At 38.2% G+C, this 13,446-nt stretch overlaps 1 protein-coding gene across 1 annotated transcript in view; it reads right to left on the bottom strand.

The window, feature by feature from the left end:
* Positions 1-11,429, bottom strand: part of LOC114657662 (transmembrane protease serine 5) — a 117,421-nt gene extending 105,992 nt beyond the window's left edge. The window contains 2 exon segments of the mRNA XM_051932279.1: positions 3,347-3,467; positions 11,308-11,429. Of these exon segments, the coding sequence (XP_051788239.1) occupies positions 3,347-3,467; positions 11,308-11,310 (124 nt within the window). The 5' untranslated portion in view covers positions 11,311-11,429.
* Positions 11,430-13,446: the final 2,017 nt, after the last annotated feature.

Here is a 13,446-nt window from a genome sequence, read left to right as displayed (position 1 = left end):
TTGAAATTTTATATCGTCCTTCGTTAGGCTGCTTGAGAATGCACATGTTAAATTCATAATGTACTTGTGGAATCTGCGATCTGTAAGTCATACATAGATAAGGATTTTAGTGTTCATTATATTAAATGTGTGAAGATTTCTCCTGTGAAGTGTGTGTCCCACAGCTGTTTACAATTATTTTGCTATTCACATTACATCATATACAGTACTTTTCTGTATTCTAATAGTTTCTGTGCAAGCAACTGCTTGTGTGATATTTCTCTTCCTGATATGTGACCTATTAATATTGACTTTGCTAGCAGGATGTTCAAAGCTAAACATTTTAGACACAAGATTTCCTTTTTACTTTCTCTTATACGAAGTACAGGGAAAGTATTGTAATCGTCCAAAAATTCAGTGTCGAGATTTTGATGAATCTCGACGCTTTCAACCTCCCCGAGTCTGAAAATACCATTTTTAGAATTATGTCTGTGTGTCTGCCTGTGTGTGCGTGTGTGTATGTAAACACAATAAATTGAGTACGGTTTCACATAGGTCAACCAAATTTTGCATTCAAGTATTTGGTACAAAATGTAGATTTCTGTCAGCTTTTGGGCTATTTATGCTAACCAGAAGTGGTACTTTATCTGAACACATAATCAATTTTTTTTTAATTCATACAGCTGCATAATCCGATTTATTCAACTTTACTTTTATAGTAATTGTTCAATATATTGTTGATTTGATTTGTTGTTGATGGTTCTTTAATGTACATGTATATAAAAATATAATCATTGTCTTGCAGTTTACTCCTCAAATGTCCATACCTATATCTGAGTATATGAGAAAGTCTAGGGGAGACAACTCCCGATTTTTTATTTTTGTAAGCCTATCTCCAACATTCAGAATTTGTTTCCCTAATAAACAATAAGTTATAATGTTCTGCTTATATAATGTGTTTTAGTGACAGGTCTAAACCAAGCAATTCATTGTTCTGGTCTATCAACTACATCTTGCCCAAAACGTTGTTACCCAGACCTACCCTCTTCAGAGCTTTTGGTTTCACCCCAAAACATCCATTTTTTTTAACCACATATCTAAGAAACTCCAACATATTACATGAAAACCAGAAAACAAAGTTTCTGACAGCATCACTGAATATTGTGTTATAATATTCAAAAATAGAATTTAATGTGTTCTTTTCTGGCAGGGGAGTAGTCATTTTCTTTTTTAGGACTACATTTTTCTCTTGCAATGATCATTTGCAGGACTTATACATGGCTAAAGCAAGCTGTCTGACCAGTGAGTGCTTTGACATGGGCCTGAGTTTTGCTGTCACAATATGAGACAATTAAAGAGTGGCAGGTGCTACATGCAGCAACATGCACGCTGCAGTGTCTGCATAAATTAAAACATTAAACAATTAGTCTTGTTTGCAATTCTGGAAATTAAAGATTTCTTAGAATAACCTCGAAACCCTAAATAAGGACTGATATACCATCCTTGGAGACAGGGGGTGTCCCTTCACCCTGTGCAAAGATGAGTTTCATTATTTTGATAGTTTATTTAAGGGGAACTTACACTATAATTCAAGTCTAATTATGTCTGCTAATATAGCATTGCACTCTAACAGTATTTTTACACTGAAATAAGCTCTGGCCAATGTTGTATCATGTCATTTATTAAACCGTACAATCAAGTCAAGTCAAGTCAAGTCAACTTTATTTATAAAGCACTTTACATACAAGACTAGGGTCTCGTTGGGTCCAGGAGCCTATTGCAGCTAGCACAGGGTGCAAAGCAGGAACACATTCTGGATGGGGCACCAGTCCATCACAGGGTGAATACACACACACACTAAAGCCAATTTACCATTGCCATTTCACCTAACCTTCATGTCTTTGGACAGTGGGATGAACCCCACTGAGACACAGGGAGTATATCCAAACTGCACATACACATGACCTGGGACCTGAACTCTAGCCTCTTTACTTTGAGGCAGCAGAGCAACCACTGCACCACCATGAGACCCCCCAGTATTTTTGAAAACTAAAACAATAATGCTTAGGCTTTCCTAAAATTTCTGATATGGTTGCATACTGAAGATTAGTCTCAAAGCTAGAAGCAATTAGCATCATTAAACACTTTGACAAAAATGGATAATGAGTTAGTTATTAGGCCATAGACCAAGAGAACAGTGTACAGCGGAGTGGTCCATGTGGAGTGAAGTCATCCATGAAGACCCTCAGGGATCAAACCCACATTGTGTGGAACACCAGTCCATCACAAGACACGCACCAACAACAGGGAAATTCAGAGACTTGGGCTTGAGTAATGGTTGTTGCACTGTTGCCTAATGTCCTTTCTCTTCCTCCCTTTGCAGAACGGATAATTGATGGCCCTTCCATCCCTGACATCACTTCTGGTTTCCGTCCTGCTCAGCCCGCCCCTTCCAGGTCACAATATTGATAACTGGCTACACTGCCAATTTGGAGGATTCTGAAGAAGGCTCCCATCATTGTCATTTATTATTTTCCTTTTGCAATTTTTTTTTTTTTTGGCCATCACAATTTATGGGGTTCACTTTGGTGCCTCAAATCTTTTTATGTGTCTCTTTGTTTTAATTAGAACTTTGCTCCCCCTGGGGTGCTTAAACCCCCGCCACTTCACGTCTCTGCTGCCCACATTGTGAAGGAGGGGCTGAACGCACGCTAAGGAGATGCGGTCGGATCAGCTGCTGGCTTGCTGCTGCTGTTGCTGCCGAGCTGCGTGTTCTGCTTGTCACACTGCGCATCGATCATTTAAAAGCCTGTACAGCAGCTGTCCTTTTGTCTCACTGCCTTGTCTCACAGGACAATAAAGCGTCTCCGAGAAAATCACGTATTGTCTCCTTCCAAGCCTTCCAAGATTTTTTTTTTATAATAGAGAGACATGTTCTCAAAGTATCATGGGAAAAGCCTCATAGAAATGGTGTATGTGTAAACTACACACATCTCAGAGCTAGTAGCACTAGACACTGCAATGCTATACCACCATCTAAAATCTCCTGAACTTAAATACAATACTGTTAATATGTTAGTACCTCCAGTGAGTCAGTGGTCACTGAACACTCCACTATTCTACCGAGAGGTTTTGAATATAAAGGGAGAAGTAAAGACATTGGTAGCAGGTTAGGTTTTAGGACATTTGAAAATCTTAAAAACATGCAAAGAAAAGACAAAGACTGTGTGGTGTTCTGTGAAACTCAACAAAAACAAAAATGAGTAAAAGATTGTGTTTAAGTCATGTTCTTTAAATACATTTCTTTGAATGCGTTGCACAGTATAAGAAATAAACTGTGAAATAACCCTGGATGACGTTACAATACCTTGCAATGAAGACACTGTTTCACTCGGCCATGGTGGTGTTACTCCTGCCTCTGGTGACCGTGAACTGCCTTCATTCTGAGTTGAATCATCACTTCTGATGTCATATATATTTCCAAGGTTCTGCAATATTTGAGGAAAAGATAGAGTTTTGAACTGGATTTTATTTTATTAATGCATAATTATTTCATTTCAAATAAGCTCTTATGGGTTTAAATGTACAGCAATTGCTAAGAATGAAAGATTAAATTTAAGTTAAACACACAAAATAAAAAAGCAACTGTATCCAGGTGTTTAGAAATAGGTTTGCAAAAAGCAGTTTTTCTAAGAAATGGCTTATAATGCAAACTATTCATAGCGAACTAATTTACAATGAGATATGGACAATACTCTTCATTGCACTGTGGATGCAACTTTAAATGGCCGACCATGCTGAGAACAAAAGAGAGGCAGCACATACGTCACCCGAGTCAGCTAAACTGGCCGAGGGATGACTTTTGTATTGTTCAGTCACTGCTGCCAGTTTATGTGCTTGAAAGCGGCCCTGACATAATCTGTGGTTTCTCTTTCAATCTTGGACTTTTTTGAACTTGGAGTTAAAAATCCAGGTAATATCCTAATTAGTCTCACTAAACTAATACACTCATCATAGTAGAAAAGTAAGACAGAAATGGAATGTAACATAGGCTCAAAAGATAATAGAAAGGAAGTCAGCCAGTGACAAAGCGATGTCCTGTACAAAAGGTTAATCTAAATATTTTGCTCACTGAAAACCAGATTGCAGAAAACAGGTTTTGCTAAAACTCTTTATAGAGAATTTTGCCTTATTATATTGTACAAGTGGGCAGCATGGTGGTGCAGTGGTAGCACTGCTGCTTTGCAGTAAGAAGACCAGGGTTTGCGTCCCGGGTCCTTCTTGCGTCGTGTCTTTGTGGGTTTTATCTGGATACTCCTGTTTCCTCCCACTGTCCTGGACTCCTTTGGTACTGTGTCTCTTCGGAGAATCCTTGGGTACTGCTGGTTTGACTTTGTGTTGAATGAGTAGTTGCTCATGGAGACCCAAATGAGGCAGTTTACCTGCCTTGTGAGGGAGCGTTAGTTATGGCACTCTGTATTGCGATTCCCCGAGGTTGATCCGGCTCACAGGATCCTCATTGTAGGGAACCCGAGTGGCTGGACCAAGCCAAGGGGACACCCATCTAACACCTGGCTGCAGCAGATAGTGGGTCATTTCTTTAGGGTGGGATTGGACTGTGTGTCTGCCTGGAGGGTTGCCAACAAGGATCTGAGCTGTTCACTTTAGGCAAGATTTAAATGGACATTCCCCAGACATGTCCAAGTTGCCTGATAGACTTTTGACTGGCTTTGTTAGAGTAACTATACATTTCTATCCCTTATTATGTGAAAAACATTCTAAAAATGAATAACTTCCAAAATAATTTGATTGATAAAGGGAACACTACTCAATGTTCTCTTGGTCTAACACACCTTCAAAGAAATTTAGGCTTACTATGTACAATACATATTTTATTAAATTTGAAAGCTCTTTGAGTCTAATTTCATTTATCCACATTTACTATGCTGATCAATATGGAAGCATGATGATTAGCAGAGTGACCTAATTAAAGTAGGATGGCTAAATGAACAGACCTGACTAATATGATGAAATTCTATGAGGAAGCAACAAAAGGATATAAGAGGTCTGAATTCTTTATGAATCCACTGTATACATTGATCTAGAGTAGATTAGATTAGATTACATTAGGTTAATGCTATTAATCACATGGGGAAATTCAAATGCATACAGCAGCAGAAACATAAAAAACAAGGATACAGACTCACAGGACAGATAATACAGCCAATCAATCAATCAATAAAATAAATAAATATATTTTTGTTGTGTGTGTGTGTGTGTCAACCCCCAGATACTTGTAGCTCTGCACCACTTCCACATCCTCCCCCCGGATGGTGACTGGTCTCAATGAAGCTCAATGCCAGAAGTCCACCACCAGCTCTTTTGTCTTACTGATGCTGAGTTGCAGGTTGTTGTCCCTGCACCACAAGACAAAGTCCTCTACAACCTTCCTGTACTCTGACTCCATTATTAATGCATTATTAATAGTATTAAAATGGCTTGCTTTGATTCTATTCATGTGCAGTCTTTTGGTTCTTAAACTAATAAATGGTGTTAAATTAGCAAAATGTGCCCTCTTAATACATTTTATGCTCTTACTAATACGTGCTGCTTTCCTTCCATCTTGCTGATATTTCCAAGGATTAATTACCTTTGTATATTCTTTTGTGAATTATGTTTTTTACATTTGTTTTCTTTTCTGATTGTACTTCATTATGTCTTATTGAATATTGTTTTGCTTTGCAACTATTTTGTATCATTGTACTAGCAGGAGCACCCATTGCCACCCAGAGTGGGATAAAGTGCAGGTTCTTAAATACCTGGACAATCTACAGCTACAAATTTCCATTGTAAGGGGGTTTTGATTAGTTTAATCCTACATACTGTGGAGGTATTTGTATTGAATCTGCATAGTTTCCTCAGCTGAATCTCCACGACACTCTTTCTTTATAAATGTACCAGCAGAAGTAGACTAAATTGAAGGTGTACAGTAGTCAGTAAATAAATTACCTGGGCAAAAAATATTGGCCTTAAAACTGGCATACCGGTGTCAAATCCCCAAAATGCATCCTAGGGGCTCTTCCCTAATAAAATGCAGATGCTATTACTAAATAAAGTTCCCCAACATGAAAAATCTTGGATGAAACATAACCTATCGTCTTCCCCTATAGAAATGGGAAATCCTTGTGAAATTTAGCAGAGATAGTTCAACATTGTGGATTTACATATTGGCTAAACGCACACACCTTCAGCTTTATATATTAGACTAGCTGTCCCCTGTGACTCTGACCACGTAGTAGTGAAACAGGACAAACTTTAAAAATCAGTAAACAAGCAGGTATCCCTAACTAAGATACAGTACGCAAGGCAAGATACACTCCAAAATGTAGCGACAGGTAGACTGATTCGAATGGAGGCTGGCGCATGAGTGAGGAGGGCTCTGCCCGACTCCCTATTCCTGGCATCCCGCTTCCCCCTCCCCTTGGCCCGCAGGCTCTGTTTTGGAGTAGAGCAAATAAATTGCTCCTGCAAGCAAACTATGATACTTAGCACGATGACAGAAGTCGCAGTATCAACCAGAATGTTGAAGCAAATTATAGAAAAAAAAACGATCTAAATCCGTTAAGTAGTTCTCTCGTGAAAAATGGACAGACATACAGACAGACAAACATTGGATTTTATATATAGAGAGATTATGTTGATTATGCATTTATTATTTCTTTGTTTTTTGTTCCATGTTTTTTATATATTAAACCCAAGAAGGCGGGGCCCCCTGATGCTGCAGCTGATGGACTGCCACCAGTTTTATTTAAGAACTAAAAATTCTCAGCACCGTTACTGAGGTATTTGTTTCACCAGTTGTGTTTTTCAGCTCCCATCCTTATATTCTGATTTTTGTAAGTTTTCTCATATTGTTCTCTTTTTTTTCTTTTTTGAATCTTTGGCTTTTGTTTCTGATTTTTGATATTTGGATTGTGGACTGCTTTAGTTACCTCTTGGTTTTGCCTCTTGTGGGCAAACATTTTTGGTTCTTATTTATTGTTGTTTTTGAGTTTTTATTAAGAAAAATGTTTGATTATAGAATTTCACTGTACTCTGTATACATGACAATAATGACATTATAAACAAAAGCTGATGTATCAGTGAGTGTCAAAGCAGTGGCAACAGGAGCCTTAAATAGGGCTCCAGGCTACAGCTAAAAATGAGCGATTCTGAGGAACGCGCTCAGGGCAAAATTACAAATAACACAAAAATAAAGACAAATAGGAGTAGGAATAAATTATAAAATTATAAAAGACAAAAATGATTTTAAAAAACAAGCATAATCTCAGCACACATCACACACACAGCTATAACTTACTTATGCCAGGCCAATGTTAAGTGTCCATTCATCCATCCATCCAATCCATTTTTCTGACCCACTTTGTACATTTCAGGGAGTTACAACCTATCCTTGGCAGCATCAGGTGCAAAGCAGGAATCAACCCTGGGTAGGACTCTAATCTATCACACTGAATGCTCACACAAACACCAGGAAAATCTAGAGCTATAAAGAGATCTTGTACTTGTAAAGAATTTGTATAGGGTCTTCAGCTGTTCCTTCAGGTAGCCCTTCTTTATAGAGCATGTATTAGTAAGGAGTGGAATAATGTGCAGGTGTGCTCCTACAAAGAGGTTCTATAGTGAGAAGATTTACAAATAAACACTTATTTAGATTATGTCTATTTTTCCATTTTATCATGTTCCAAGTTACATATATGTATATATATATATATATATAGTAATAGAAGGCAGGGACTTGCTTGCCAAATGAGATGATGAATGAATCTTTGTCTATAATGCAGAGTGAATGTAAGTGGATCAGTGACCCTGCGAGGTGAAGTAGAATGACAGGGAGACCACCTATCAGGACTGTATACTTCTACCAATTCACTAAGGGGCAGCGACCCTTTACTAGATCACCCATGGGGGCAGCTTGGGAGTTGTAGTACCACTGGGTAGCCCTGTGGGGTATCAAGGGTGCTGCCAAAAATACATGTCCCTATTTTAAAAGGGCTTCTCCTGACCCAAAAGATTTTCCTCCATGCAATGTCAGGACACCAAAAGTATTCCTGAGTCCAACATAAAAAGAGTCGTTTTGCCTCACATGAGGAGTCGAGACAGAAGGAGGGCAAACCTCGTCTGAGAGGAGTGGAGGATTGAAAATAAAACAAACAGAATTAGAATTGCACATTATATGTGTTATGGTAGAAAAGAACGCCTGCTGATCTTCTTTAAATAAAACACTGAAACCAGAAATAGTGTTTGAGTAGTTGTCCAAACAGATAGATGCCTACAGTATATATATATATATATATATATATATATATATATATATATATATATATATATATATATATATGCAGTGCATCCGGAATGTATTCACAGCGCATCACTTTTTCCACATTTTGTTATGTTACAGCCTTATTCCAAAATGGATTAAATTCATTTTTTCCTCAGAATTCTACACACAACACCCCATAATGACAACGTGAAAAAAGTTTACTTGAGGTTTTTGCAAATTTATTAAAAATAAAAAAACTGAGAAATCACATGTACATAAGTATTCACAGCCTTTGCTCAATACTTTGTCGATGCACCTTTGGCAGCAATTACAGCCTCAAGTCTTTTTGAATATGATGCCACAAGCTTGGCACACCTATCCTTGGCCAGTTTCGCCCATTCCTCTTTGCAGCACCTCTCAAGCTCCATCAGGTTGGATGGGAAGCGTCAGTGCACAGCCATTTTAAGATCTCTCCAGAGATGTTCAATCGGATTCAAGTCTGGGCTCTGGCTGGGCCACTCAAGGACATTCACAGAGTTGTCCTGAAGCCACTCCTTTGATATCTTGTCTGTGTGCTTAGGGTCGTTGTCCTGCTGAAAGATGAACCGTCACCCCAGTCTGAGGTCAAGAGCGCTCTGGAGCAGGTTTTCATCCAGGATGTCTCTGTACATTGCTGCAGTCATCTTTCCCTTTATCCTGACTAGTCTCCCAGTCCCTGCCACTGAAAAACATCACCACACCATGATACTGCCACCACCATGCTTCACTGTAGGGATGGTATTGGCCTGGTGATGAGCGGTGCCTGGTTACCTCCAAACGAGACGCCTGGCATTCACACCAAAGAGTTCAATCTTTGTCTCATCAGACCAGAGAATTTTCTTTCTCATGGTCTGAGAGTCCTTCAGGTGCCTTTTGGCAAACTCCAGGCGGGCTGCCATGTGCCTTTTACTAAGGAGTGGCTTCCGTCTGGCCACTCTACCATACAGGCCTGATTGGTGGATTGCTGCAGAGATGGTTGTCCTTCTGGAAGGTTCTCCTCTCTCCACAGAGGACCTCTGGAGCTCTGACAGAGTGACCGTCAGGTTCTTGGTCACCTCCCTGACTAAGGCCCTTCTCCCCCGATCGCTCAGTTTAGATGGCCAGCCAGCTCTAGGAAGAGTCTTGGTGGTTTCAAACTTCTTCCACTTACAGATGATGGAGGCCACTGTGCTCATTGGGATCTTCAAAGCAGCAGAAATTTTTCTGTAACCTTCCCCAGATTTGTGCCTCGAGACAATCCTGTCTTGGAGGTCTACAGACAATTCCTTTGACTTCATGCTTGGCTTGTGCTCTGACATGAACTGTCAACTGTGGGACCTTATATAGACAGGTGTGTGCCTTTCCAAATCATGTCCAGTCAACTGAATTTACCACAGGTGGACTCCAATTAAGCTGCAGAAACATCTCAAGGATGATCAGGGGAAACAGGGTGCACCTGAGTTTAATTTTGAGCTTCATGGCAAAGGCTGTGAATACTTATGTATATGTGCTTTCTCAATTTTTTTATTTTTAATAAATTTGCAAAAATCTCAAGTAAACTTTTTTCACGTCATTATGGGGTGTTGTGTGTAGAATTATGAGAAAAAAAATGATTTGAAACCATTTTGGAATAAGGCTGTAACATAACAAAATGTGGAAAAAGTGATGCGCTGTGAATACTTTCCGGATGCACTGCATATATATATATATATATATATATAATATGGTCATCTCAGACCACTTTTGGTGACGGTACTGGTGATATCTATGATGTATGTATACCAAAAAATTACCTACTACAATTTAAGCTATAAAGATTAAATCTAGCCCATAGTTTATAAATATTAAAGATAAAAAAGATTTTAAACAATGAAAAAGAAATGCATAAATAAATATGATATGTAATCAGAATAAAACAGTAAAGCAGAGAAAATGCATTGTTTTTGTTTAAAATGCTTTTTGCATTAGTAGATTCCTGATAGGCATGATAAAGATACACTCATCCATCCATTTTATGAACACACTTATTCCATTAGAGTCCACTGCAGGGTATGCTCACACACAAACACCCACTTACACAGAGCTGACATATTGTTGACAGATAACCTAATATGCTTATACTCGTATCTCTGGGATGTATGAGGACACCACAGTATTTGGATAAAGTCCACACAGTCTCCGCACAGACTTGACTGAGAAGGGCATAAAACGCTGGTTTCTCAAGTTTTAAAGGCAGTGAATATTGTGTCACTACTCAGACATTCGATTCTGAACTCACTCTAATCTGGCTTTCTGCATTCAGACAAACAATTCCAATAAAATGCATTTCTGCCTCTTTTCATTCATTATAAATTGTTTTGACAGGATATGGAATTATTGATGGCAATTGTAGTTTATGATCACATAGCGCCGTATCAAAGTGTGAAGTAAATAAATGTTATAGTTAAATAAGGCATGCAAACTTCACTATATATCGACTATTTCCAGGATAATATCATTGCAACAAAATTTACATGAAAATGGAAATGAAATTTAAGCATGTTAAGTTTTGATAGAGGTAAAGATATTTTAGAAATTGATAATTTCACATCAACACAAAGTGATGGTGCTGATATTATCTATACTGTTTATGCGAATAAGCATAGTGGCATGCTCATAAATGTATGATCTGATTGTTACAGTATAAATATGCTGTCATGATGCTGGATTAACTTTCAGTTACTGTTATTCTATTAAATGTATTTAAATATATTTGCAATGTATGGTTCTTCCAGATCAATTTTCTAGATGTCAAGAATATTATCTGATTTCTAGAAGATAATAAAAATGGCCACACAAGATAATTGGTTGACAAATCCAAATTCTGACTGACTTACTTTAACCAACACCTTAAAACAACAGTTCTTCTGAACTTCAACTACTTTTATGTTTTGTTAACTGAAACTAACAACAAAATACTGCAAGATCATAAGTTGTAAGCACCATACCATGATTGCCTGAAGCGTCTTTGCATTGGAAAAACCTGCGCACCACCATCACTTCCAACTTCCCAGATTTACATGTCACAAATCAGGATCCATTAGGAGAAAGAACGGCTTCAAGTGCTCGGCAGCTGGATCATTTTGCATTGAGCAGAATGCAACTCTGGCTTTTCGTTTCACAAAAAAGACAATGAGGTCAGCAGCAGCCACAAAGAATGGCCTTGTTGTTTAGCTGAAGAGGTCATGAGGCCTAATAGGCCGGTTCAACCAGTTCTTTACGTGATGCACAACTTCTGAGGTGCCCTTCATATTACAGATAGGAAACAGGTTGCCTAGCAACAACCCTACCTGTGCCAATATATAGGCTGTTCTGTGAAGAAACTTGAAAGAAATCATTTCCTTTTTTCGTCACTTCTGCCAGATTTTGAAGGAAAGGTCACAATTACAAATTGTTGAAATGCTTCCCATCATCTTAGCCGGGTAATTAACTTGAAATGGAATAATCCACCTGTTTTATAAAGTTAGAGGACAAAATTTGACTTGCTTAATGCTGCATGATGAAAGACAGGAGTAGAGAAACAGTAAGGTTCTTAGAAGAAAAAACAAAAAGAAAAGCAAATTAAAGTCTTTCTTTCAGCAAGAGTAGCAGTGTATATTTTACAAAGGCTCTTTTAAAAATATTCCATTATAGGCGATAAAACTGAAGAGAAAAGGGGATGGGTTAGAGCGTTGAGAAAAATAATTTTAACATTTCTATATGATATACAACTTAAACGATTAAGGCATACAATTGATAAGCTGATTTGTCCTTTCAACTGAAATGGAAATAACCTCACAGAGCCTGACCACATTATCACCTACTAACCTACAGTACATGCTGTACAATGTTAATCTTATTAATAATAATAATAATAATTCATTACATTTATTAGTCCCTTCCTGACCTGATTGGACCTCATTCGTTGATGCATCTACCCCTATTAAAAGAAGAAGGTGAAAATGACCCATTACTACCCCCCTCACCATTTACTTGCTGAACCAAGATATTGAACCCGAGTAGTCAAGGAAAGGCTGCTCTGTGACATTAAGAGACTATGTGGCTGATCCACAACATGGTGGTAGAAATGCTCCCTGGGAAACCTCTTCAGACCTCTTCTAGGAGCATCTCGACACCCCTTGTTGAAAGACCCACTGCCAGCATTGCAGCACCTTGGGCCATTGACATTGGAGGACCTCAGCTTGGAACCAAGCACTTAAGGAGGACCACATTGGAATCTGCACCCCACAGCTGAATAACAGTTTTTCTAAATATCTAACTAAGTAAGTATTAAAAGAAATGAAGTGAAGTATGTTAATACATTTTTACTTTTTATGGTGCCAAAGATTGCAGACATGTTGCATGTTATACTTACCACTACTAAGGGTCTTTCATGTTAAAAGAATACTCCACCCAAAAATTACATTTTATGTTTATGCTCCTGGCCTCATGTAGTTTGTAGTGCTGGCTAAGAAAAATGTTTAAAAGTTAAGATAAATTTGGTATTTTTCAAATCAAAGTTATACTATATCTTCACAATCATGATATACAATGGTACCTCTGGTCATGACCGTAATTCGTTCCAAAACTCTGGACGCGGCCTGATTTGGTCGTGACCCGAACGTAATTTTCCCATAAGATTGTATGTAAATACAATTAATCCGTTCCAGACCGTACAAACTGTATGTAAATATATATTTTTTAAGCACAAAAATAGTTAATTATGCCATAGAATGCACAGCGTAATAGTAAACTAAATGTAAAAACATTGAATAACACTGAGAAAACCTTGAAAAACAGAGAAAACTAACACTGCAAGAGTTTGCGCTAGACCCTTATGAACCGCTCATTGTAAACACTTTTTTAATGAGTTTTAAGCACAGGGAAAAAAAATTAAATGCCACTTCTCTTGCGAAACTTTTCAAACCATCCTCTACTGGCTTTAAATTCCTCACCTTCGCACTCAAAGAAGGGTTTTTTTTCAGCAAATCGCCATGAATTTTCCTGGCTTTCTCGCATATGATTGCCTCTCTTACGCTATACCCTGCAAATTGCTTCTCATTCAACCACAATAGCAACAGTTTTTCCACCTCTTCCAGCACTTGAAG

The sequence above is a fragment of the Erpetoichthys calabaricus genome, chromosome 9 (genome assembly GCF_900747795.2).
Source record: "Erpetoichthys calabaricus chromosome 9, fErpCal1.3, whole genome shotgun sequence".
Taxonomy (NCBI): Eukaryota; Metazoa; Chordata; class Cladistia; order Polypteriformes; family Polypteridae; genus Erpetoichthys; species Erpetoichthys calabaricus.
Note: the sequence above shows the minus strand (reverse complement) of the source record. Positions and strands in the feature narration are given on the sequence as shown.